The sequence below is a fragment of the Amphiura filiformis genome, chromosome 13, assembly GCF_039555335.1.
Source record: "Amphiura filiformis chromosome 13, Afil_fr2py, whole genome shotgun sequence".
NCBI lineage: Eukaryota > Metazoa > Echinodermata > Ophiuroidea > Amphilepidida > Amphiuridae > Amphiura > Amphiura filiformis.
In genome coordinates, this window is record NC_092640.1 from 23,249,237 (window position 1) to 23,274,651 (window position 25,415).

Consider the following 25,415-nt stretch of genomic DNA (forward strand, 5'->3'; position numbering starts at 1 on the left):
TGTAAATTTCAAATTGAGTTACCTGAATGAGTAATTCCATTTGAACATGTGAATAATTTAATCAATATGGTCCGTCTTTGATTGTCTACTATGTCCTGTAATATAAATTATCATCTCTTTGTTTTTGTATTTTCAGGAGTAAGAATGGTCAGCCAGTAAGCCCAGGTTTCACCAAGACACTAAAAAGCTGGCAGCGCATGCTTTGCTAATTGGAGCGTTGGCTGAAGATACTGGTGTCTACACATGTACTGCAAGCAATCCAGCAGGCACAGCTGAGAAAACGATACGACTTGCTGTCAAAAGTAAGAAAAATGCATCAAATAACAAAATGTTCCCCCTCTTATTGCACATATTAAGATGATGTCCATGACACTGATAATGGACAACACTTTGGACTAATATAATTGGTAAATTCCTGTATGATAAAATATCAGTCTATGATTTTCAACTAAACAAGCACTGCTGAGTTTATGTTTGACAAAAGTACTTTTTCAGATGATGGTAATCTAAGTAATAACCATCTTGTTGACACCATTTTGGATTTTATCTTTAAAAAAAATTAGCTGAATAATTGGTAGACAAAAGTTTGATTGCATTAGAAGTAAGTGATGATGGTAGTGTACTGAATAAGCATGATCTTTAGAAAAAAACAAAACTGTTTGGTATAAATAAAACATTTGTGACATGCCATGTCAAAAGGAGATACTTTTGGGCAGAATTAAGTAAATAGAGAAATAGCCAAAAATCTCCCCGGGGTGATTTTTTCACAATTTCGGTTTGTCGAATTTGTGATGTTATTAATGTTTAAAATATTGTCTAATAGTTTCAGAATATAATCTTGTTTTTTGAGAAATTTTTCAAGGTAATTCCTACTCTCAACATTGTCAATAATATTTTTAAAGGCCGATATCTCAATTTCCAATTTTATAATACCATTATCTTTGCTTAGGAATGTCCGATTTCATTGGGGAAAACAGCATTGTGGAGCAAAAACCTCAGAATTAATAACCTGTCCAAAAGTGGCACGTCACATTTGAGGATGTGCTGTTGTAACAAGAGTGAAAACATAGTATCAAACTAAAAGTTGTATTCTCATGTTAACATCTATACCACTTTTCATTACCACAGGCTCCATAACTCCTAGAGATGACCCCAAGGTGTCAGCAGGCAAGGTTGCTCTAGCAAAAGCAAGAGCACCAAAGTTCCTGGAGGTTCCTGAAGACCAGACAGTAACAGAAGGAACACCAGTCTGTCTGACAGTGGAGGTTGATGCTGAACCTATGCCACAAGTTATGTGGTAGGTATACACCATTTGAGAGATTTAATCATTGACACTTTGGGCTGATATAAGATTTTTTTTTCTTTGTGGTATTTTCTAAGAAATATAAATAAAAAGGAGTTCGATATTTGGGCTTAAAATGTACCTGAAGGTTTTGTAGGTGTTTTGTTCTTCTATCATACAATGGACTCAGGGCCGGATTGAAACATGCACATGGCCACTGTGTGACTGGTGTGTGCTTATGTGAATTTATACAAGTGTAAAAAGGGACTTTATTGACACATCCAGTAACAAAAGCCAAATTATTTTCCAACTTCTTGGTTGAACAAAGTACAGTCATGGCAATGTCAGCCCTGTGTGATTCATGCATGTACCAATTGACTAAAAAATGGAATATAAGTTGCAGCTGAAATTTGTAATACAAGTTTTTCATTGGCATATCTTGTTACATTGGTGAAACAAGAAACAAATAATGGTGAGTAACCAATCAATGACAGGGGATGTGAGTCTTGTAAAAAGGAATTCTGTTTATTGTTTATATTAACATTTGTTCATTTTCATCACAGGATGAAGAACCGTGAACCAATAGATCCAAGGGAAGCCAAGATCGTCAAGAGGGCAATAAGTATTCCTTGGTGTTTGACAGTACTAAACCCAAAGACTCAGGTTTCTATACCTGTGTGGCATCTAACCCTGCTGGCAAGACTGAAAGAGCTACCAGACTCAGTGTCAAACGTGAGTACAGTTTCAAACTTGGGAGGTTACATTTTTAAAAAAGCAGAAATTATTGCGTTATGTTAATAATTGTGCTTTTCGCACTCCAAGCAGCTATGGCTACATTCCTGTTGTGTATCCTGTAAGTTTAAGTCTGTTTGTCCCTGTAGTCATATTGCCCTAACTAGCCCTTGATGTGGTTTGAATGAGAACGTACCCTCGGAATCCTCCGGTACCACCACATCTTAAAAGCACCTACTGTCATGTTGATTTCTTGATTGTCCAGGTTTATGAAAGTGAAGAATTAATTTGCAATTTGACAACATGATAGGCTGGTAAAATATGTGAAGTGTGAAAAAATAGCAATACTGTACTTAAAGACCCATTCAGTGATCCCAGCGCAAGTGTAAAAAAAAATTAAAATTGTTTATAAATTGCTTAAAAGTGAAGGATAAGTCATTCAAATTGTCATTTGGTATTTTTGAAATGACAAATTTTGCAAAAACAAAGAAAACAGCAGTACTGACAAAGTTGAAGCCTCATTCTAATACATGTAGCTAATTTAGATAGGGCCTACTGTCAGTATCTAAATTACAGATTCGTGTAAAATGTCTTATTTTGTCTTAAATACACGGCTTTCAGCTTAACCACTAGCAGGGTATGTTAGCACATCTATGATAGTGACAAAGGTGCTAAAACCTGAATTTTGATGATTTTTACGATCATCCGGATGAGCAAATCACTGAATGGGCCCTTAAGGTTATTAATTATTTTAAACTGTTGTGATTTGGTAGTTCACAGCATCTTACGAATGGTAGTGAGCTTTAAAAACTACATTGCTTAATTCATAGCGAGCGTGTAGAAGAATTAAAATATCACAGATATACTTTTATAGGTGCTGCGGTTCTTGAGTTACGTTGTAAAGAGGGCTGAAACAACAACACTTTTGTAAAACGTACATAACTCATTAACAACAATAAATTAAGCAAGTTTGCAAAGTATACGATTTGTAGAATGAACTTTTGCAAAACATCAAGGTGTTACTTTTCAATAATATATTGATCTAGATAATGAAAATCGATTTTTAGGTTGCTTCGACCAACAATACCTCGTCTACCCTTAACTTACACTGTCAGGTTTGTACAATTTGGTTTAAAACTACTCCAAGCCAAATTGAACAGATCCGAAGGATTGCTTCCATTGAGATATTCTATATTTTGGTGATTATTGATGTGTGTACAGTTCAAGAGAGAATTGAGGACTGGATCTCAATTTCAGTAATTTATTGACTAAATAAATAAATAAATTTCTCTGATAAAGTGTGTTATAATGTGAAAATTATTAATTTAAACTTCAACACTACTTGGTTATTTAAGCTTACGGGAGCGCTTTGAGAACTTCCTCGTCATCATGTGTTATAATGTGTTTTATTTTTGTGTTTGTACAATTTATTTCCAACAGCTGCTCATGCCCAGCCAACTTTCCAACCTCCCATAGCCACAACTCCTATGCAGTTCCCCAAATTCTTATCGTCCCAGATGACCAGGTAGTGGGCGAATGCACACCAGTCTCACTGACCATGCAAGTAGCAGCCTATCCACCTCCCACGGTCAGTTGGAGCAAGGATGGTCATCCTGTGAGCCCCGGATTTACCAAGCAACTTCAAGATGGCAACAAGTATCACGCTGTTTATTAGCGAAGCATTGCCAGAGGATACAGGACACTACTGCGTGTACAGCGTCTAACCCTGTCGGTAAAAGCTAAAGAAACTGTGCAACTTATGGTCAGAGGTGAGAAAATGGAAATTTTTCCAAAACAAGAGCCCAAAGTGTCGTTAGAGCAGGTTAAGCTGGCTCAGATGAAACCACTTGTGTTCCTCAAAATACCACATGTATCTGATTTAGGTGTTGAAAGTGCTAGTCTGGTCTTGTCGTAAGGCCTTATATTCCGGTGCCGTTTCATATCAAGCAGCAGTGAGAGAAGCATAAAATCTTTAAATATTTAGACATAGTCTTATGTCTTACAAAATATTTACAGTGTCTGCTTATAAAAGTGCAATCTGAAATAATGATAAAACTGCATCTGAATTATTTTTAAGTCGACAGCTCAGTGCCAGAGGTGAGAAAGAGCAATAGCTGCCCTGTGAACATTTGACAATTTACACACAGTATATTGTACTCATCTACATGTAGCAGCTATACATGGCAGCTATTGCACTTACCCACTTCTGGTGCTGAGCAGTCGAAATGTTCCCGATCCAACAATAACAAGCTTTAAAAAAGATTTACAAAAATGTTCATCTCTGTTTCTTTCCATAGCTCCTAGAATAGAGCCCAAAGAAGAGCCCAAAGTGTCATCAGAGCAGACTATGTTATCTCAGATGAAATCACCTGTGTTCCTCAAGGTACCACAAGACCAAATAGTAGATGAAGGCATGCCATTGACTCTAGAATTACAAATACAAGGAGAACCAACACCAACTGTCACATGGTAAGAACTGGCCCCTGTAAGGCAGAGAAAAAAAATTTGTTTGCTTGCCCTCAAATGAAGTTTAACAATTGGGTCGGTCGTCGGGATTTCTTTTCTTTTTTCTTTTTTTTATTACTAGCAAACTCAACTGTTTAAGGCTCAAAATATGAAAAATCAGACAATTTTGGTGTCAAAATGAATCAACTAACAATAAAACAACTAAAACGTTGAACACAAGCTCTAAATACATTTTTTTACATCTTCAGAATGCAAAATTTGAAAATAAAACCTTTTTCAAGAATTTCCAAAATTAGGGTTGGTATTCTTTTGTATAGTAAATAGAAAAAAACAACTTTTTTCTGATTTCCAAAATTAGGGTCGGTCAGTTGAGGGCAAGCAAAGGTCTTTTTTTTGGCCTAATCAGTGATGTACGGTGCAAAAACCGATTGAGGAGCCAATGGCTTCTAACTTTATAAATTTAGGCGCCCAAATTTTGCTCCAAACTGAGGCGCCAACCGCTCGAAGTTGTTCTGCCGCAATGGTTTAAATCTACATTCAATTTAAAGTTTTTTAGGCTTCCATTTCCAGTTCCATGACCTTCCATAACACCACTAGTACTATATACTAGCTTCATTCATTAGTATCCATAGCTTTTGGATTCCCTGATTTTATTGTTTCATCCTCCTTCTCCTTGTTCCCAAAAAGTTTGTCAAAGTTCTTTTTGACTTTGATGCCATCTTGAGAACTTAAAAACAATCAAAACTTTAATTTTGACCTATCCTATCCCATTTGCTGGCAATTAAAAGTTTTAACAGTTGGTCACCATTGGCGCCAGGTTTTTTTTGGGGGGGGGTGCTGATTTTGAAAAAGTGGACTTTTTTCCAAGGGGGGGGGGGCAATTTTGTGAAAAGTGGACTTTCTTCCCCTAATTCTGATATTTTGGGACTTTTGTATACTTTTCCAAATTTGGGGAGGTGCTTATTGGTGGCGCCAGGGATTGAAGGTTTAGTTGCATCAGATAAAATCTTGTCGCTAATGCGACTAAAATGGTCACACCATATACAGCACTGCTTGAACTCTTGATTCATGTGTATCACATCAAAACCTATCAGTTGTCTTTAGAAATGAAAATGGAGATTTAAAACTAGGATAAACTGCTATTTTTTTAGCTTTAAAATGACACTTTATTTGTTGAAATCAGATACAGAAAAAATGTTTAAGGAGGCAAAACAAGCTCAGATGTCTTTTTATTTTATTTTTATTTTCTCATCTTCTTTCATTATTATCTGCGAATGAAGCTAGCTGACAACTGGTCAGTTTTGATATGATGGGCCACATTTAAACAGAAATGGCAGATCATAACACATTATCAATTGGGAAAGTAGAATTATTAAGATCCTTTGGGATTGAACATCAAACCTAATATTTCAGGTCTACTCCCCATTCCAGAAAAATACAAAACTAACTTTTTAAGAATGCATAACTTTAAATTAGTCTTCTTACAAGTCTTTGTACTTGATTGTCACAGCATATAAAAGATGCCCTAAAACGCATGCTTTTGCTCTTATTTCTAAAAGTTAACAAAACACTAAAACTTGATTTTTATTTCCAGTTAGAACTAACTAAAAGATTTAGATTGAGCAAATATTTTACTTGGCAAAACAGGATAATATATTTTTGATCCAACAAAAATTATTGCAGTATTTTTCTGGAATGGGGAGTAGAGTTTATCCAACGGTTCAATACAACTACAGTGTATCGCATTTTTTAAAGTCTGATCTTTCACTTTTGGGGCTCTTTTGGCTCTTCAGGGTGTGGTTTTTTGGTCTTTTACATTTATAGAGTATGATCATTGTTAGGTCATCCGATGGAAAGGACCTTATGGCACCACAAGTCGTATATGTCTGTCAGTGTGTGTGTCCGTCAACAATTATGTCAGGCTTTTTCGTTAAATTTGGTCTCATATGAACAATTCAAATCCTATTGCAACCATTATTATGTTTGATGGATCCAAGTGTGTGAAAATATTGGATCCAAAACATAATAATGATAAAATTGGATGCTTTACGCCCAATATTTATTGGTCTCGCTATGAGTTGTAAAATATTGAACTCGACTATGTTTGATATCAAACTTGGTCATACCTGCATTACGAGTGCCTTCATGTATTGGTGGTATCCAAGATCACATACTGAGGGCAAAGGTAATTTGAGGTCAACTTGTAAATAAGCTGAAAATGAAATATCTGGACTCCTATGAACAGTTCAAATCCATTGCAACCATTATTATGTTTTGATGAATCCAAGTGTGTGAAAATATTGGATCCAACACATAATAATGATGAAATGGATGCTTTGTGCCCAATATTTATTGGTCTCGCTATGATATGAGTTTTTAAATATTGGACTTGACTACGTCTCGCCCAATATTTTTAAAACTCATAGTTAAAATTCAATAAATATGGGCTCAATCAATCAATTTTTGTATCAAACTTGAGCCATAGCTACACTCCCGGAACTTTCATGTAATAGTAATAGTGGTGTTCTAGGTCATACACTTAGGTCAAAGGTCGTTTGATGTCAATGTTGAAAATGAATAAAATTTGTCATATCTTCGGATGACCTATTTTATGAAAGAGTGAATTGCCTGTTTTTATGACAAAAGTTGAGAAAGAGTCAAAAAATAAAATGCATATTTTACAATAATAAACTTTTAATCAGTTTTTATCTGAACTTTGCTCATCAAAAATACTTTGGCAGCACTGTTCTCATTTTCCTTTGTAGAGTCACAACAATGTTAACACATATAATTGAAGACCAACTTAAAAACACTAGTTTGATTCTGGCGTCAGGGCAAAGGCGCGGTGTGATTGAGTGCTGACTTGTGCAGTACGGCATTTTTTGTCTGGTTGACAGGACGTCTTTATAATTTGGTCTTCAATTATAGGCTATCTACGATAGTTATGGGATATGTCCTGATTTACTCAAACCAAAGTAGGAAATTTTGCTCAGCACCTATGTAAGCTTATATAAAATCCATAAGTACTACTTGGTTGCAAAATTGTTAACATTTTATATGTTTGTCCATTTCCTAAAGGGATCTGGAATGAGCATTTCGATAGTATTTTTTGTGGGACATGAAAGCACATCAGACATATCGAATTGCATTCTGAATACGAAGAATGTCTTTCCACAATAAATACTGTCCAAACGTTCATACCCCATCCCTTAAGTTTTTATTATTATTATTATTTTACTGCTTTTTTTTTTGTCTGTATCTCAATTGCTGACTTTGGTCTGATTGAATAAGAACATTTTACATTTGAGTTAAAACATTTTGAATAGAAACATATTATATGTACATTATTATACTGAACCCTGCCTCTTCCAACTACACATGTCAGTGTATGATACGTGTTAGAAACGAATGTTTTCCCAAGTGCTATACCATTTTCCACCCTGATGTGACAGTGATGTCAAAGTGTTGAGGCAGCTGCTTTGCGCGTGCATCTATGCGGCGTCTTGAAGCATGTGTGTGTATGCCAGCGCTTTGAGCGAACACTAGCGATTTGTAGCTGCACCCAATGGAATGCGCACTGACATCACTGCCACATCAGGGTGGAAAATGGTATAGCATATGATTTAGACTTAAAAAGTATATGTGCGTGACTTGTATCGCAGAATAGCATGACTTCTGATGCTCCTGCATTATTGTAGCAAGATCACAAGCAGTTTGTTTTAAATTAGGTTTTAAAATTATGGATGCAGGTCAAAAAGTTTTAATACTTAAGATACAACTGCACAGAATCAATTCCTCAGATTCTGGAGGTAAAGTCAGACATAAAATAACACATAAGTTTCTCAGTTGGCAACCAGAACATTGACCAACTGAGAATGCTAATCTATGTACATGGTACCTTAGGTTTGGCTGGTAAATACATGTATCACGGTTACAGTCTTGGCCACTCTTTGTGTACAATACTTTTCTTTTTTATGAATTATTACACAAATGTAAACATTTGCTTCTTGTGTACAATTCGTGCCAGTGATACCTAACTTGGAAAATGAAAAATTATGACTCCTATGGGTTTGTCACAGGGGTAGGGGTATAGATGAATCTGACGAGCCAAGTGATGGTCAGGATTAAGTCGGCCATAGCTGGGGCCATCCGCGCCAAACTAGTTTGTTTGGATTGCGCTCTAAGACGGCCACTATTGGAAGTGCATCGGAGCGTGTAGCACTTGCGCAGCATCACAGGAGTGGTAAACGCTGCACGCCTGTGATACTGGCATCGCATAAAATGGATGGATGGCCCCAGCTATGGCCACCAGTGAGGTGTAGGAATGTGTCAAGTCGGATTTGTGTATACAGGTATTAATAATTAAGGCAGAAAAGTAAACCTTGACCTTGTGTATAGTAGAAATGCCTACTTAATATAACACACCAGGGTAAATATTGAGTGCACTGGCCTGTGTTGGGGCTTGAATTTGGGGTTTGAATCCCAGACTGACTGAGTAATAATATTGTGCTATATATTTTTCTTCCACAATCATGAATCAAACCCTTGTTTCTGCAATTGGAGCAGTTTGTACATTTCTTTTATTTCTCTCTCACGACCTAAATGATTTGACACTATCTGGCCTATTGCATACAAAATGGATTCATGGCTGAATTGATTGGTAAAACAAATGCTATGACCCATGCATAAGCTGTTGGAGATAATTCTGTGTACTCTGTCTGGACAAGAATGCCCAGGATTATTATCGGCAACCAGCATATGAGATCTGTAAGAATGATTATTCCCATTTTCAAAGTCATTCTCACTTCGCTTCTCCAACGGAGACACTCATTCTGAAGTGAGCTGTTGTGCGTGTGTATAAAACTATAAAAAATGTAGAAATGTAGCAAATTGCTATACTGATACAACAACAAAAGTTGACCCCAAGAAATAAACTGATGGAGTAGGGTGGTGCAAGACTGGTTCCAGTTTGGTTCAGTGTTTGAAATGATGCATTGCCTACTCTATCATGGTCAGTCAAAGGAATGTTGACAGAATGCTTTTCTGTGTAAAACTTGATAACGCCTTGCCAGTGGTAACCCAATACAAACTTGAGAGAACTCAAAGTCTTCATCACCTAAACCTAATGGTATAGTACTTAGTGTAATCGCTATTGCCCAAATTGACATGGTTGCAATTATCCTGGACATGCTAGTAGGTAGCAGACCTTGCCTGTTTAATCTGAAATTTTGAAATACCCAGAACCTATCAAAACTAATCAGTGTCAAGAAGAGTAAAGATGCTTCACTTGATAAAACAGATAACACAGCAGAAATTTTACAAAGTGAACCCATCCTCCATTTTTCAGCATGTAATGGAAAATATGTTCCATACTGTTTGTCAACTACACCAAGAATCAGTAAATAGAATCCCATGAGTAGGTCTGCACCAGCCAGATTAACAATGAGTAATTTTTGCTTTATTTCATCCTGTTTTGAATTTTTTAGCTGCATACATCCCCATATTAGAACTACTGTATTTGAAACTATTGTGCACAAACTGATTAGCCATACTGTGAGCCTAATCACTTCCCTATATAGCAGTGGTTCACATGATAGGTATGGAGACAAATCTTCCTCTGCAGCACACAGAGGGCCTCTATCTTGATGTATGATACACTCACAAACTGCTGGAGAATCAACTGATATTATTGTGTTATTTCCTAGTTCTCTAAAGGAATCTTGTGTTAACTTTCCAAGGGGATTTAATGTGAGGTCAACAAATTGCAAGTTCGACATGTGTATGAATGCATCTTGGTGGACATACTGAAGTTGGTTATCTGTGCAGTCTAGCCAGAGTAAGCTAATTAAATGTTGAAATGAGAAAGCCTCAAAATGTGTTAATTCATTTCCATTCAAGGTAAGTATCTGTAGATTTGATAGACCTTGAAACATATGCCTGCTTAGCCAAGTCAGCTTATTTTCATGAAGCCACAAATGTGTCAAGTTACCCAAATACTTGAATTCTCCAGACTCTATTTTTTTCAGATTGTTATTGTTCAGTTCCAACCTTTGCAATCCAATCAGTGTGGAAAACAATCCAGAATTAAGACTTGAAAATAAATTATAATTGAGAGTAAGGCTAACCAACTGTGGTAGATCATTAAATGTGCCAAGTTCAATCATTCTGAATTGATTTGTATACAGGTTTAAGTGAGACAATTTTTGCAAACCTTGGAAAAGATTGACATCAAGTTCTGTCAATTGATTCTCATACAGCCATAATTCAGTCAAATTGCCAAGACTATCAAATGTACCAGGTTTTATCTTTCTTATTTGGTTTGTATGCAATACTAAGATAGACAATTTATGCAAATTTTGGAAAAGGCTGACATCAAGTTCTGTCAGTTGATTCTTATACAGCTTTAATTCAGTCAAATTGCTAAGACTTTCAAATATACCAGGTTCTAATGCTCTTAGTGGGTTTGTATGCAGGACTAAGATAGACAACTTATGCAAACCTTGGAAAAGATTGACATCAAGTTCTGTCAATTGATTGTCATACAGCCATAATTCAGTCAAATTGACAAGACTATCAAATGTACCAGGTTTTATCTTTCTTATTTGGTTTGTATGCAAGTCTAAGATAGACAATTTATGCAAATTTTGGAAAAGGTTAACATCAAGTTCTGTCAATTGATTCTCATACAGCACTAATTCAGTCAAATTGCCAAGACTATCAAATGTACCAGGCTTTATCTTTCTTATTTGGTTTGTATGCAATACTAAGATAGACAATTTATACAAATCTTGGAAAAGGCTAACATCAAGTTCTGTCAATTGATTCTTATACAGCCATAATTCAGTCAAATTGCCAAGACTATCAAATGTACCAGGTTTTATCTTTCTTATTTGGTTTGTATGCAATACTAAGATAGACAATTTATGCAAATTTTGGAAAAGGCTGACATCAAGTTCTGTCAGTTGATTCTTATACAGCTTTAATTCAGTCAAATTGCTAAGACTTTCAAATATACCAGGTTCTAATGCTCTTAGTGGGTTTGTATGCAGGACTAAGATAGACAACTTATGCAAACCTTGGAAAAGATTGACATCAAGTTCTGTCAATTGATTGTCATACAGCCATAATTCAGTCAAATTGACAAGACTATCAAATGTACCAGGTTTTATCTTTCTTATTTGGTTTGTATGCAAGTCTAAGATAGACAATTTATGCAAATTTTGGAAAAGGTTAACATCAAGTTCTGTCAATTGATTCTCATACAGCCATAATTCAGTCAAATTGCCAAGACTATCAAATATGCCAGGTTCTAATGTACTTAGTTGGTTTGTATGCAATTCTAAGATAGACAATTTATGCAAACCTTGAAAAGGCTGACATCAAGTTCAGTCAATTGATTATGATACAGCCATAATTCAGTCAAATTGCGAAGACTATCAAATGTACCAGAATTTATCTTTCTTATTTGGTTTGTATGCAATGCTAAGATAGACAATTTATACAAATCTTGGAAAAGGCTGACATCAAGTTCTGTCAATTGATTCCTATACAGCACTAATTCAGTCAAATTGCCAAGACTATCAAATGTACCAGATTTTATCTTTCTTATTTGGTTGGTATGCAAGTCTAAGATAGACAATTTATGTAAATTTTGGAAAAGGCTGACATCAAGTTCTGTCAATTGATTCTCATACAGCCATAATTCAGTCAAATTGCTAAGACTTTCAAATATGACAGGTTCTAATGCTCTTAGTTGGTTTGTATGCAATGATAAAAGAGACAATTTATGCAAACCTTGGAAAAGGCTGACATCAAGTTCTGTCAATTGATTCCTATACAGCACTAATTCAGTCAAATTGCCAAGACTATCAAATGTACCAGGTTTTATCTTTCTTATTTGGTTGGTATGCAATGCTAAGAGAGACAATGTATGCAAATTTTGGAAAAGGCTGACATCAAGTTCTGTCAATTGATTCTCATACAGCCATAATTCAGTCAAATTGCCAAGACTATCAAATGTACCAGGTTTTATCTTTCTTATTTGGTTTGTATGCAATGCTAAGAGAGACAATATATGCAAATTTTGGAAAAGGTTAACATCAAGTTCTGTCAATTGATTCTTATACAGCCAGAATTCAGACAAATTGCTAAGACTATCAAATATGCCAGGTTCTAATGTACTTAGTTGGTTTGTATGCAATTCTAAGATAGACAATTTATGCAAACCTTGGAAAAGGCTGACATCAAGTTCAGTCAATTGATTATGATACAGCCATAATTCAGTCAAATTGCGAAGACTATCAAATGTACCAGAATTTATCTTTCTTATTTGGTTTGTATGCAATGCTAAGATAGACAATTTATACAAATCTTGGAAAAGGCTGACATCAAGTTCTGTCAATTGATTCCTATACAGCACTAATTCAGTCAAATTGCCAAGACTATCAAATGTACCAGATTTTATCTTTCTTATTTGGTTGGTATGCAAGTCTAAGATAGACAATTTATGTAAATTTTGGAAAAAGGCTGACATCAAGTTCTGTCAATTGATTCTCATACAGCCATAATTCAGTCAAATTGCTAAGACTTTCAAATATGACAGGTTCTAATGCTCTTAGTTGGTTTGTATGCAATGATAAAAGAGACAATTTATGCAAACCTTGGAAAAGGCTGACATCAAGTTCTGTCAATTGATTCCTATACAGCACTAATTCAGTCAAATTGCCAAGACTATCAAATGTACCAGGTTTTATCTTTCTTATTTGGTTGGTATGCAATGCTAAGAGAGACAATGTATGCAAATTTTGGAAAAGGCTGACATCAAGTTCTGTCAATTGATTCTCATACAGCCATAATCCAGTCAAATTGCCAAGACTATCAAATGTACCAGGCTTTATCTTTCTTATTTGGTTTGTATGGAATGCTAAGAGAGACAATTTATGCAAATTTTGGAAAAGGCTGACATCAAGTTCTGTCAATTGATTCTCATACATCCATAATTCAGTCAAATTGCCAAGACTATCAAATGTACCAGGTTTTATCTTTCTTATTTGGTTTGTATGCAATGCTAAGATAGACAATATATGCAAATTTTGGAAAAGGTTAACATCAAGTTCTGTCAATTGATTCTCATACAGCCATAATTCAGACAAATTGCTAAGACTATCAAATATGCCAGGTTCTAATGTACTTAGTTGGTTTGTATGCAATTCTAAGATAGACAATTTATGCAAACCTTGGAAAAGGCTGACATCAAGTTCAGTCAATTGATTATGATACAGCCATAATTCAGTCAAATTGCGAAGACTATCAAATGTACCAGAATTTATCTTTCTTATTTGGTTTGTATGCAATGCTAAGATAGACAATTTATACAAATCTTGGAAAAGGCTGACATCAAGTTCTGTCAATTGATTCTTATACAGCCCTAATTTAGTCAAATTGCCAAGACTATCAAATGTACCAGGTTCTATCTTTCTTATTTGGTTTGTATCCAATTCTAAGATAGACAATTTATGCAAACTTTGGAAAAGGCGGACATCAAGTTCTGTCAGTTGATTTCCATGCAACAATAATTCAGTCAAATTGCTTAGACTTTCAAATATGTCAGGTTTTAATTCTCTTAGTTGGTTTGTATCCAGGTCTAAGATAGACAATTTATGCAAACTTAGGAAAAGGCTGACATCAAGTTCTGTCAGTTGATTCTCAGCCAGCAATAATTCTCTCAAATTGCCAAGACTATCAAATATGCCAGGTGTTAATTCTCTTACTTGGTTTGCATTAGCTAAGATTGACAATTTACGCAAACCTTGGAAAAGGCCAACATCAAGTTCTATCAATTGATTCTCATCCAGCCATAACACTGTCAAATTGCCAAGACTATCAAATAAGGGAGGAGTCAGTCCAGATATAATATTTCTCCCTAAATAGAGTTGCTGCAGGGACTGTAGACTGGCAAGCACACCACCTGATAAACTTTCTATTATATTCCCAGTGAGGTCAAGTACAAGCAATTCACCAAGACCATGAAATACCCCATCAATTGTTTTGATCTTGTTATATGAGAGAAGTAGGTATTGGATTGGGGGCAGGCTTTCAAACGCTTCAGAAGAAATGTGGATAACATTTCTCCTTGAGACATTCAATGCACTAGGAACAGATGGGTCATAGATTTGTTCATATATCAAAAGTGTGCTTGTGTTTGCTGATGGACACTTGATTTCAATCTTATTATGGTAGAGGTTGCTTTGGCATTGTGACGGAAGGGTAGGCATTTCTGTAATATACACATAGTCGGGTATGTGACCTAATAAATTTAATCAAAGTATTTCTTGTATGTAGTGTTCATTTCCTTATTGTTGGCTAAAACTTGATCAAATGATATATTATATGGGCTCTTGAGTGAATACGCTATCATAACTCTCTAACGTAGTACAATAATCATAACTACTTTTGTTACACCATGAGTATTCATAATCAAGTTCATCTGTTTGGTTCATATATGTGCTTCCATCTTTTATCAAATTACTTGATATGTTCATCACAATGGATGTCCTAACATTAATCTCAAAGTTCTTACTAGTGAATTTGATGCTGCAAGGTGTTGGTTGTTCTTTGAAGGCTACAAGATCTTTGTCACCCCAACATTCCTCCTGCTCATCTGTCTTGATGTACAAGTAGTCGTTGAATGTCCAGTTGGACGATTGTATGATGTCCAGTTGTAAACTCTCTCTGATGGGACAGTGACTTTAATGTTGCATGGATCTGTCACATTTGTTGTGATGAGTACTGATGAAAATGGGGTCAGGTCTATGTGGGTCAGATTGGTGCAGAGAATGGTTCCAGTCCTGAAATACAGAAAATTGTAAAATTTGCAGGGTATTTATCAATATTTGTCCTCCTTTTTATACCATCAGTTACACCATGGATCCTTAGTCTTCTGTATTTTATTAAAAGAAAGGGTGAAAGTAATATATCTGAATTAGTAGTTTTCAGTGTTTCCTTAGTAATTGAAGTATTGAAAGCAAAGAGTTCAAACATTTCTGAGCTTCATATTAGTAGTAGACTGAAGAGTCAAGTTTAATAATTTGAATTTACCTACAATTAGAAAATTATACATTGTCTATTATAGCATGTTAAATTGTTAATTGTCTTATTATGTTGGTTGGAGTGTCACCATTGAACTTGGCTATTCGTCAACCTCCCTCAGAACATGGTGAAAGGTTGCTCTTGTGGGGAATGGGAAAATTAACAGAATTAAACTGCAGCCTAATCCTGTCATTGTCCAGTTAGGTATTTTCTCAATTTCTACTCACTGAAAAATGTAAATCCATGGTATCAAATCGGAAAGAATGAACAAAAATTGTAATTTTCATATATATGCTTCAATGACTACATTTATGGGGAGTAGGAGAGTTAGATGGAGCAATATTTACCAATCTTGTTTGACAGAAATATAAAATATATCCCTTAATTTTATGTCTCAAAGCTCTGCAGAAATTTAGATTATGCTAATGTGGAATGTTGTTTTGCTTTATTTTAAAATAATTTTGACTATTAGAGGCAATGTGTGGGTCAACTGGTTTGAACAAAAGCATGTTGTATATTATTGGCGATGAAAATCAGGAGACAATCTGCTTACTGAATTTACTCGGGAAAAAATGCCCAGTACTCCTGCAGCTTAGCAAACAGACATTCATAGTGTACCCATTTTGGTAGATGTTTAATAGAAAATTTCAAAAGGGAAATAACAATGATTTTTTTTTCCAGTTGCATGATTTTGTTAACACACGTAGGAGCTTTGAGACAAACAATGAAATTAACATGGTCTATAATATCCTAAATATTAATTTTAGGAGAGTCACTTTGATGTGAAAATACGGGGGTGTTAAGTAATTTTGTTGACTTACCCAGCATATGCCCATACAGCATTTTGTCCACACCACATTAACTGAAGAACAGAAACACATAGGTAAGGCTTGAGGCAAAGATGTGCCTATGTTGGTGCAAGCCCTCGCCATGTTCAATTGAAGTCACAGCTCCAATGTGCTGATGTAAGTTGCAGGGTATTATTTCCGTCTCCACTGCTAGGGATCTCCTCTGCAATAGTTCACTTAATATTGTTTCAGTGAAGTTCTTGTTGCAAGAACCATCTGCATGAAGCATGGCATTTGCTTCAAATGAAGAACTTAGTTAATGTGGAACAAGTTCCTCTGTCCCAGCCAAATAATATCATTAACTTTTCTACTCTATTCGATGATCCAATACAGTCAGTATCAAGTAATATTACAATAACCAATGGCTACCAACATTACAAACTTCCAGTGTTCAACAGTGTGTCATTAAGAGAGCCTATTTTTGACACCTGTCCAGAGAGCTAACTTACTTCCAAAGTTGAATCCAATAATCCTTCATGAAAACATGTTCACTAGTTACTGACAATTTGCTTTTTGATTTATGTTATTGCAACTAGTTCATGAATGCCACCAGATTTTTTCCACCATATATAAAATGACGCTTAGATATTATTCAAGCTAGACATGCAAGCTTTTGAATATCATTCCATACAGAACCCAACAAGGAACTAAACATATTAAAAACAGTTTTTTCACCTATTGTCTGTGAACATTTTCTCCTTTGTGCAGGAAAACAATTTCAGACTGATTCATGGGTCATAATATAAAAAAGTCACCCAATTTGTCTTTTAAGTCACAGGAGCCAATGTTGAAAAGTCACCCAATTTTTGTATTAACCATTGGTTTCTATGGGACAGGAAGTGAGAAAAATCTGCAAATGTTACCCAATTGGGCTACCATTTCACAAGTTTGTTAACCCTTCCTTTTGAATGAATTCATTTTGTAATTCCTTCTGACAATATTGTGCAATTCAGTCACTCAACCATGTCACTGTTGAAGTAGACATTTTGCATGATTAATTTTTTGTGTTTTGCCAATTTTGGACAGTTTCACTTGTTTTGAAATTTGTGATTCTTAGCGTCATTCCATTTTTATACTTCTATAGATGCTGAAAGGAATATATTTGGGTGAACTTTTTATTTTCACAGTAGCTGCTTGAAATGCAAAATGGGCTATTCCATTTAAAATCCACACTACCCCTGCGGAAGATTTAGCTAAAGTATTCCACAGAGGAGTATGGGTTTCGAATAGAATAGACAATTGGGTACCTTCCATTTAAAATACTCACTCCAGTTGTGGAACATATAGGTAAAGCCATAATACAGGGGGAGTATGGGTTTCAAAATGATTAACCCTGACCAATTATATTTGAAAAACATACTCCCCTGTGGAAGATATTTCAAAATATTCCACAGGGGTAGTGTGGATTTCAACTGAATAGCCCAATGTGTGAAAATAAATTTAAATGTAGCGCAAAACAATTTCCACTTCTACAGTATGACAATAGTCGACTTCAGAGTGCTTACCAAATTGTTGGTTTCTATATTAATAATTGAACCATGCCTTTAGGAGTGAGACACATAGCATGGTCTACTGCTTCTGAATACCAATACAACACAATACACCCCGGGCTAAATATAATTATTGTGTTTGGTTGTGCAATCACCTAATATATTGTGATCGGGTCAAATCTACTGATCATTCAATTTAAAGTTTTTTAGGCTTACTTCCATTTCCAGTTCCATGACCTTCCATAACACCACTAGTACTACTAGCTTCATTAATTAGTATCAATAGCCGTTGGATTCCCTGATTTTATTGTTTCATCCTCCTCCTCCTTGTTCCCAAAAAGTTCATCAAAGTCAAAGTTCTTTTTGACTTGACGCCATCTTGACAGCTTACAAACAATCAAAACTTTTGACCTATCCTATCCTATTTGCTGGCGATTAAAAGCTTCAACAGTTGGTCGCCATTGGTGCCAGGGATTAGTCGCATCAGAAAAAATCTAGTCGCTAATGCGACTAAAATGGTCACACCGTACAGCTTTGCTTGAACTCTTGATTCATGTGTATCACATCAAAACCTACCAGTTGTCTTTAGAAATGAAAATGGAGATTTAAAAACTAGGATAAACTGGTATTTTTTAGCTTTAAAATGACACCTTATTTGTTGAAATCAGATACATAAAAATGTTTTAGGAGGCAAAACCAGCTCAGATGTCTTTTTTATTTTATTTTTTATTTTCTCATCTTCTTTCATTATTATCTCGAATGATGCCAGCTAACTACTGGTTGGTTTAGATATGATGGGTCACATTTAAGCACAAAGGGAAGATCATGTACTGACACATAATCAACTAGTGGCAAATGGTGGTCATAGACCACAAACCTAGCTGGGGCATGTTGGTGTTTTAGAGGTATCTGACCCCTGCAAAATGTTCCAAAAATGTTTCCCTGGTCATGAGGTTTGGCGTCACCGAGTTTGAGCCCCATACTCCTTACAGACGCCCAGAAAATTAAATTCTAAGATTTGACCCAGATAACCTTTGACCTGATCCCTGCACAGCGCTCCAAAGTGTTCCCCTGGTCAGTAAGTTTCTTGTCACAAGAGTTTGAGCCCGTATCCCTTACAGATGTCCAGAAAATGCATTTCGAATTTGACCTCTGCATGACCTTTGACCTGACCCCTGTAAAATGTTCCCCTGATCATGAGATTTGTTGTCACTGATTTTGAGCCCCACACCCCTTACAGATGTTGAGATAAGGCAATTGTAAGATTTTACCCCTTAATGACCTTTGACCCCAATTCTGAGTGCAAGGTATGGGCACTGGGTAAAGCCGATGCACATGTGTAAGTGACGTCATTTTACTATGTAATATGTGGCAGAAGAAGCATTTTGAAGGTATTTGGTTATATACCGAAAATGCCCCTTTAATGACCTTTGATCCCAATTCTGTTTGCACCCTATGGGCACTGGATATAGCCGATACATATGTGCAAGTTACGTAATTGTAGGGTGTAATATGTAGGAGGAGAAGCATTTTGAAGTTTGTTGCCAGAAGAAGAAGAAGAAGAAAGAAGAATCGGATAGCAAAACAGTACCTAGCTCGCGGGGGTAAAAACCCCCCAGCTAGGTAATTGGAAAAGTAGCATTATTAAGAAAGATCCTTTGGGATTAAACATCATACCTATTATTGCAGGTCTACTCCCCATTCCAGAAAAATACAGAACTAACTTTTAAGAATGCATAACTTTAAATTAGTCTTTTACAAGTCTTTGTACTTGATTGTCACAGCATATAAAAGATGCCCTAAAACGCATGCTTTTGCTCTTATTTCTAAAAGTTAACGTAAACACTAAAACTTGACTTTTATTTCCAGTTAGAACTAACTAAAAGATTTAGATTGAGCAAATATTTTACTTGGCAAAACAGGATAATATATTTTTGATCCAAAAAAAATTATTGCAGTATTTTTCTGGAATGTGGAGTAGAGTTTATCCAACGGTTCCATACAAAGCTACAGTGTATCGCATTTTTTGAAGTCTGATCTTTCACTTTTGGGGCTCTTTTGGCTCTTCAGGGTGTGGTTTTTGGGTCTTTTACATTTATAGAGTATGATCATTGTTAAGTCATCCGATGGAAAGGACCTTATGGTATCACAAGTCGTATATTTCTGTCAGTGTGTGTGTCCGTCAACAATTATGTCAGGCTTTTTGGTTAAATTTGGTCTCATATGAACAATTCAAATCCTATTGCAACCATTATTATGTTTTGATGGATCCAAGTGTGTGAAAATATTGGATCCAAAACATAATAATGATAAAATTGGATGCTTTACACCAATATTTATTGGTCTCGCTATGAGTTGTAAAATATTGAACTCGACTATGTCTCGGCCCAATATTTTTAAACTCATAGCTCGACTAATAAATATGGGCTCAACTGATCCAATTTGATATCAAACTTGGGTCATACCTGCATTGTGAGTGCCTTCATGTATTGGTGGTATCCAAGATCACATACTGAGGGCAAAGGTCATTTGAGGTAAACTTGTAAATAGGCTGAAAATGAAATATCTGGACTCGTATGAACAGTTCAAATCGATTGCAACCCTTATTATGTTTTGATGAATCCAAGTGTGTGAAAATATTGGGTCCAAAACATAATAATGATGAAATTGGATGCTTTATGCCCAACATTTATTGGTCTCGCTATGATATGAGTTTTAAATATTGGACTTGACTACGCCTCGTCCAATATTTTTAAAACTCATAGTTCGACCAATAAATATGGGCTCAATCAATCCAATTTTTATATCAAACTTGAGCCATAGTACACTACAGGAACTTTCATGAATAGTAATAGTTGTGTTCTAGGTCATACACTAAGGTCAAAGGTCATTTGAAGTCAACTTGTAAAAAAGGTTGAAAATGAATAAAAATTGTCTCATATCTTTGGATGACCTATTTTATGAAAGAGTGAATTGCCTGTTTTTATGACAAAAGTTGAGAAAGACTCAAAAAATAAAATACACATTTTACAATAATAAACTTTTAATCAATTTTTATCTGAACTATATCCATCAAAATGTGGCATAGGAGTGGTAAATCAGCTCATTGCATTGCTCAAAAAAGAACTTTGCCAACATTGTCCTCATTTTGCTTTGTAGAGTCACAAAAATATGTTATCACATAAGCTATAAACAATAACATTTACATAATTATGTGATATGTTCTGATTCACTCAAACCAAAGTAGGAAATTTTGCTAAATACCTACAGTTTATCCACTCTGAAGTACAAAGTGACAACGCCTCAGCGTATATACAGCGCCAGAATAATGCTAAGTAGCGCCATGCCTCTGCTGAGGTATGTGTGCCTTCAATGTTTAGCACAATGTGTGCGTCGAGTCAGTACTTTGTACTTCAGACTAGACTGACTGTATGTACGCTTATATGAAATCCATAAGTACTGGTATACTTGGTTGCAAAGTAACATTAACATTTTATATGTTTGTTCATTTCCTTAAAGGTTTTTTTTGTTATTATTTTTTTACTCCTTTTTTATGTATTTCAATTTCATTACTGCTGACTTTGGTCTGATTGGATAAGAATGTTTCACATTTGAGTTTAAATGCCTTCAATGTCGGCACAATGTCAGTGCTTTGTACTTGGTTGAAAAGTAACATTAACATTTTATATGTTTGTCCATTTCCTTACAGGGTTTTTGTTGTTATTATTATTATTATTATTATAGATTAAGGCACAAAAGTAAACCTTGACCTTGTGTATAGCAGAAATGCCTACATAATATAACACACCAGGGTAAATATTGAGTGCACTGGCCTGTGCTGGGGTTTGAACTCCAGACTAGCACTGGTTTCTGTGCTGTACTCTACCTGTATGATGATTTTCCAACTGTAGGATAGTAGCCTCATTTGCACGCTCGGTACTTTCGCTCCGCCGCTATTCGAGAGGCGTCGCGGTTTGTGGAACGGGGCTAGTTCTACGCCAGACTGACTGAGTGATAATATATTTTTCTTCCACAATCATGAATCAAACTCTTGTTTCTGCAATTGGAGCAGTTTGTACATTTCTTTTATTTCTCTCTCTACGACCTAAATGATTTGACACTATCTGGCCTATTATGTACAAAAATGGATTCATGGCTGAATTGATTGGTAAGACAAATGCTATGACCCATGCGTAAGCTGTTGGAGACAATTCTGTATGTTCTGTTTGGACAAGAATGCCCAGGATTATTATCGGCAACCAGCATAGGAGATCTGTAAGAATGATGATTCCCATTTTCAAAGTCATTCTCACTTCGCTCCTCCAACGGGAGACACTCATTCTGAAGTGAGCTGCTGTGCGTGTGTATAAAACTATAAAAAATGTAGAAATGTAGCAAATTGCTATACTGATACAACAAAAAAAGTTGACACCAAGAAATAAACTGATGGAGAAGGGTGGTGCAAGACTGGTTCCAGTTTGGTTCAGTATTTGAAAGGATGCATTGCGTACTCTGTCGGGGTCAGTCAAAGGAACGTTGACAGGATGCCTTTCCGTGTAAAACTTGATACGTCTTGCCAATGGTAACCCAATACAAACTTGAGAGAACTCAAAGTCTTCATCACCTAAACCTAATGGTATAGTACTTAGTGTAATCGCTATTGCCCAAATTGACATGGTTGCAATTATCCTGGACATGCGAGTAGGTAGCAGACCTTGCCTGTTTAATCTGAAATTTTGAAATACCCAGAACCTATCAAAACTAATCAGTGTCAAGAAGAGTAAAGATGCTTCACTTGATAAAACGGATAACACAGCAGAAATTTTACAGAGTGAACCTGTCCTCCATTTTTCAGCATGTAATGGAAAATATGTTCCATACTGTTTGTCAACTACACCAAGAATCAGTAAATAGAATCCCATGAGTAGGTCTGCACCAGCCAGATTAACAATGAGTAATTTTTGCTTTATTTCATCCTGTTTTGTATTTTGTAGCTGCATACATCCCCATATTAGAACTACTGTATTTGAAACTATTGTGCACAAACCGATTAGCCATACTGTGAGCCTGATCACTTCCCTATATAGCAGTGGTTCACATGATAAGTATGGAGACAAATCTTCCTCCCAGCACACCGAGGGCCTCTATCTTGATGTATGATACACTTACAAACTGCTGGAGAATCAACTGATATTATTGTGTTATTTCCTAGTTCACTAAAGGAATCATGTGTTAACTTTCCAAGGGGATTTAATGTGAGGTCAACAAATTGCAAGTTTGACATGTGTATGAAGGCATCATGGTGGACATACTGAAGTTGGTTATCTGTGCAGTCTAGCCAGAGTAAGCTAATTAAATGTTGAAATGAGGAAGACTCAAAATGTGTTAATTCATTGCCATTCAAGGTAAGAATCTGTAGATTTGATAAACCTTGAAACATATTCCTGCTTAGCCAAGTCAGCTTATTTGTATGAAGCCACAAATGTGTCAAGTTGCCGAGATACTTGAATTCTCCAGATTCTATTGTTTTCAGTTTGTTGCTGTGCAGTTCCAACCTTTGTAATCCAACCAATGTAGAAAACAATCCAGAATCAAGACTTGAAATAAATTATCATTGAGAGTAAGGCTAACCAACTGTGGTAGATTATTAAATGTGCCGATTTCAATCATTCTGAATTGATTTGTATGCAAGTCTAGTAAAGACAATTTATGCAAACCTTGGAAAAGATTGACATCAAGTTCTGTCAATTGATTCCCTAACAGCGATAATTCGTTAAATTGCCAAGACTATCAAATATGCCTGGTTTTAATTCTCTTAGTTGGTTTGTATGCAATGATAAGATGGATAATCTATGCAAACCTTTGAAAAGGCCAACATCAAGTTCTGTCAGTTGATTCTCATATAGCCATAATTCAGTCAAATTGCCAAGACTATCAAATATACCAGGTTTTAATTCTCTTAGTTGGTTGGTATGCAATGATAAGATGGATAATTTATACAAACCTTGGAAAAGGCTGCCACTCAGTTTTGTCAGTTCATTCTCATATAGCCATAATTCTGTTAAATTGCCAAGTCTATCAAGTATACCAGGTTTTAATTTTTAAGTTGATTTTTGGGCAATGCTAAGATGGACAATTTATGCAAACCTTGGAAAAGGCCGACATCAAGTTCTGTCAGTTGATTCTCAAGCAGCCATAATTCTGTCAAATTGCCAAGACTATCTGATATTGTAGGTTTTAATTCTCGTAGCTGGTTTGTATACAATGACAAGATAGACAATTTATGCAAATTTTGGAAAACGCTGACATCCAGTTCTGTCAATTGATTCCTATATAGCCCTAATTCAGTCAAATTGCTAAGACTATCAAATATACCAGGTTTTAGTTTTCTTATTTGGTTTGTATGCAATGATAAGATTGACAATTTATGCAAATTTTTGAGAAGGCTGACATCCAGCTCTGTCAATTGATTCTCATACAGCCATAATTCAGTCAAATTGCTAAGACTTTCAAATATGCCAGGTTCTAAAGCTCTTAGTTGGTTTGTATGCAGGTCTAATATAGACAATTTATGCAAGTTTTGGAAAAGGTTGACATCAAGTTCTGTCAATTGATTCCCATTCAACAATAATGTAGTCAAATTGCTTTGACTTTCAAATATGTCAGGTTTTAATTCTCTTAGTTGGTTTGTATCCAGGTCTAAGATAGACAATTTATGCAAACTTTTGAAAAGTCTGACATCAAGTTCTGTCAGTTGATTCTCGGCCAGCCATAATTCTCTCAAATTGCCAAGACTGTCAAATATGCCAGGTGTTAATTCTCTTAGTTGGTTTGCATGTAATACTAAGATTGACAATTTATGTAAACCTTGGAAAAGGCCGACATCAAGTTCTGTCAATTGATTCTCATTCAGCCATAGCACTGTCAAATTGCCAAGACTATCAAATAAGGGAGGAGTCAGTCTAGATAGAATATTTCTCCCTAAATAGAGTTGCTGCAAGGATTGAAGACTTACAAAAACCCCACCTGATAAACTTTCTATTATATTTCCAGTGAGGTCAAGTACTAGCAATTCACCAAGACCATGAAATACCCTATCAATTGTTTTGATCTTGTTATATGAGAGAAATAGGTATTGGATTGGGGGCAGGCTTTCAAATGCTTCAGAAGAAATGTGAACCACATTTCTCCTTGAGACATTCATTGCACTAGAAACAGAGGAGTCATAGAATTGTTCATATATCAAAAGTGTACTTGTGTTTGTTGATGTTGATGGACACTTGATTTCAATCTTTTATGGTAAAGGTTGCTTTGGCATTGAGAGGGAAGTGTAGGCATTTCTGTAATATACACATAGTCAGGTATAGGACCTAATGAATGAAAATCATAATGCTTCTTGTATGTAGCCTTCAAATCATTATTGTTGGCCAAAACTTGATCAAATGATATATTATATGGGCTCGCAATGAATACGCTATCATAACTCTCTAACATAGTACAATAATCATA

At 35.6% G+C, this 25,415-nt stretch overlaps 4 protein-coding genes across 4 annotated transcripts in view; 2 read left to right on the forward strand and 2 right to left on the reverse strand.

The window, feature by feature from the left end:
- The window catches only part of LOC140167504 (uncharacterized), a 32,233-nt gene extending 28,647 nt beyond the window's left edge, over window positions 1–3,586 (forward strand). Inside the window, exons 23-26 of the mRNA XM_072190810.1 lie at window positions 144–302; window positions 1,129–1,297; window positions 1,846–2,014; window positions 3,455–3,586. Of these exons, the coding sequence (XP_072046911.1) occupies window positions 144–302; window positions 1,129–1,297; window positions 1,846–2,014; window positions 3,455–3,490 (533 nt within the window). The 3' untranslated portion in view covers window positions 3,491–3,586. The remainder of the gene's footprint in view (window positions 1–143; window positions 303–1,128; window positions 1,298–1,845; window positions 2,015–3,454) is intronic.
- Window positions 3,587–3,664: 78 nt separating this feature from the next.
- LOC140167505 (myosin light chain kinase, smooth muscle-like) overlaps window positions 3,665–25,415 on the forward strand; it is a 34,857-nt gene continuing 13,106 nt past the window's right edge. Inside the window, exons 1-2 of the mRNA XM_072190811.1 lie at window positions 3,665–3,783; window positions 4,312–4,483. Of these exons, the coding sequence (XP_072046912.1) occupies window positions 3,774–3,783; window positions 4,312–4,483 (182 nt within the window). The 5' untranslated portion in view covers window positions 3,665–3,773. The remainder of the gene's footprint in view (window positions 3,784–4,311; window positions 4,484–25,415) is intronic.
- On the reverse strand, window positions 7,205–24,001 carry LOC140168697 (uncharacterized; the record flags this gene model as incomplete). Its single annotated transcript, XM_072192108.1, has 4 exons — window positions 7,205–11,819; window positions 15,060–15,211; window positions 16,390–16,430; window positions 23,783–24,001. Coding segments are annotated over 4 exons (2,739 nt in total), but the record flags the coding sequence as incomplete, so codon positions are not given.
- Window positions 12,940–17,034, reverse strand: LOC140168138 (uncharacterized). Its single transcript, XM_072191451.1, has 2 exons — window positions 16,390–17,034; window positions 12,940–15,327 (listed from the first exon to the last, which is right to left on the reverse strand). Exon 2 carries the CDS (start codon window positions 14,752–14,754, stop codon window positions 12,985–12,987), a length of 1,770 nt encoding a protein of 589 aa, XP_072047552.1. The 5' UTR covers window positions 14,755–15,327; window positions 16,390–17,034; the 3' UTR covers window positions 12,940–12,984.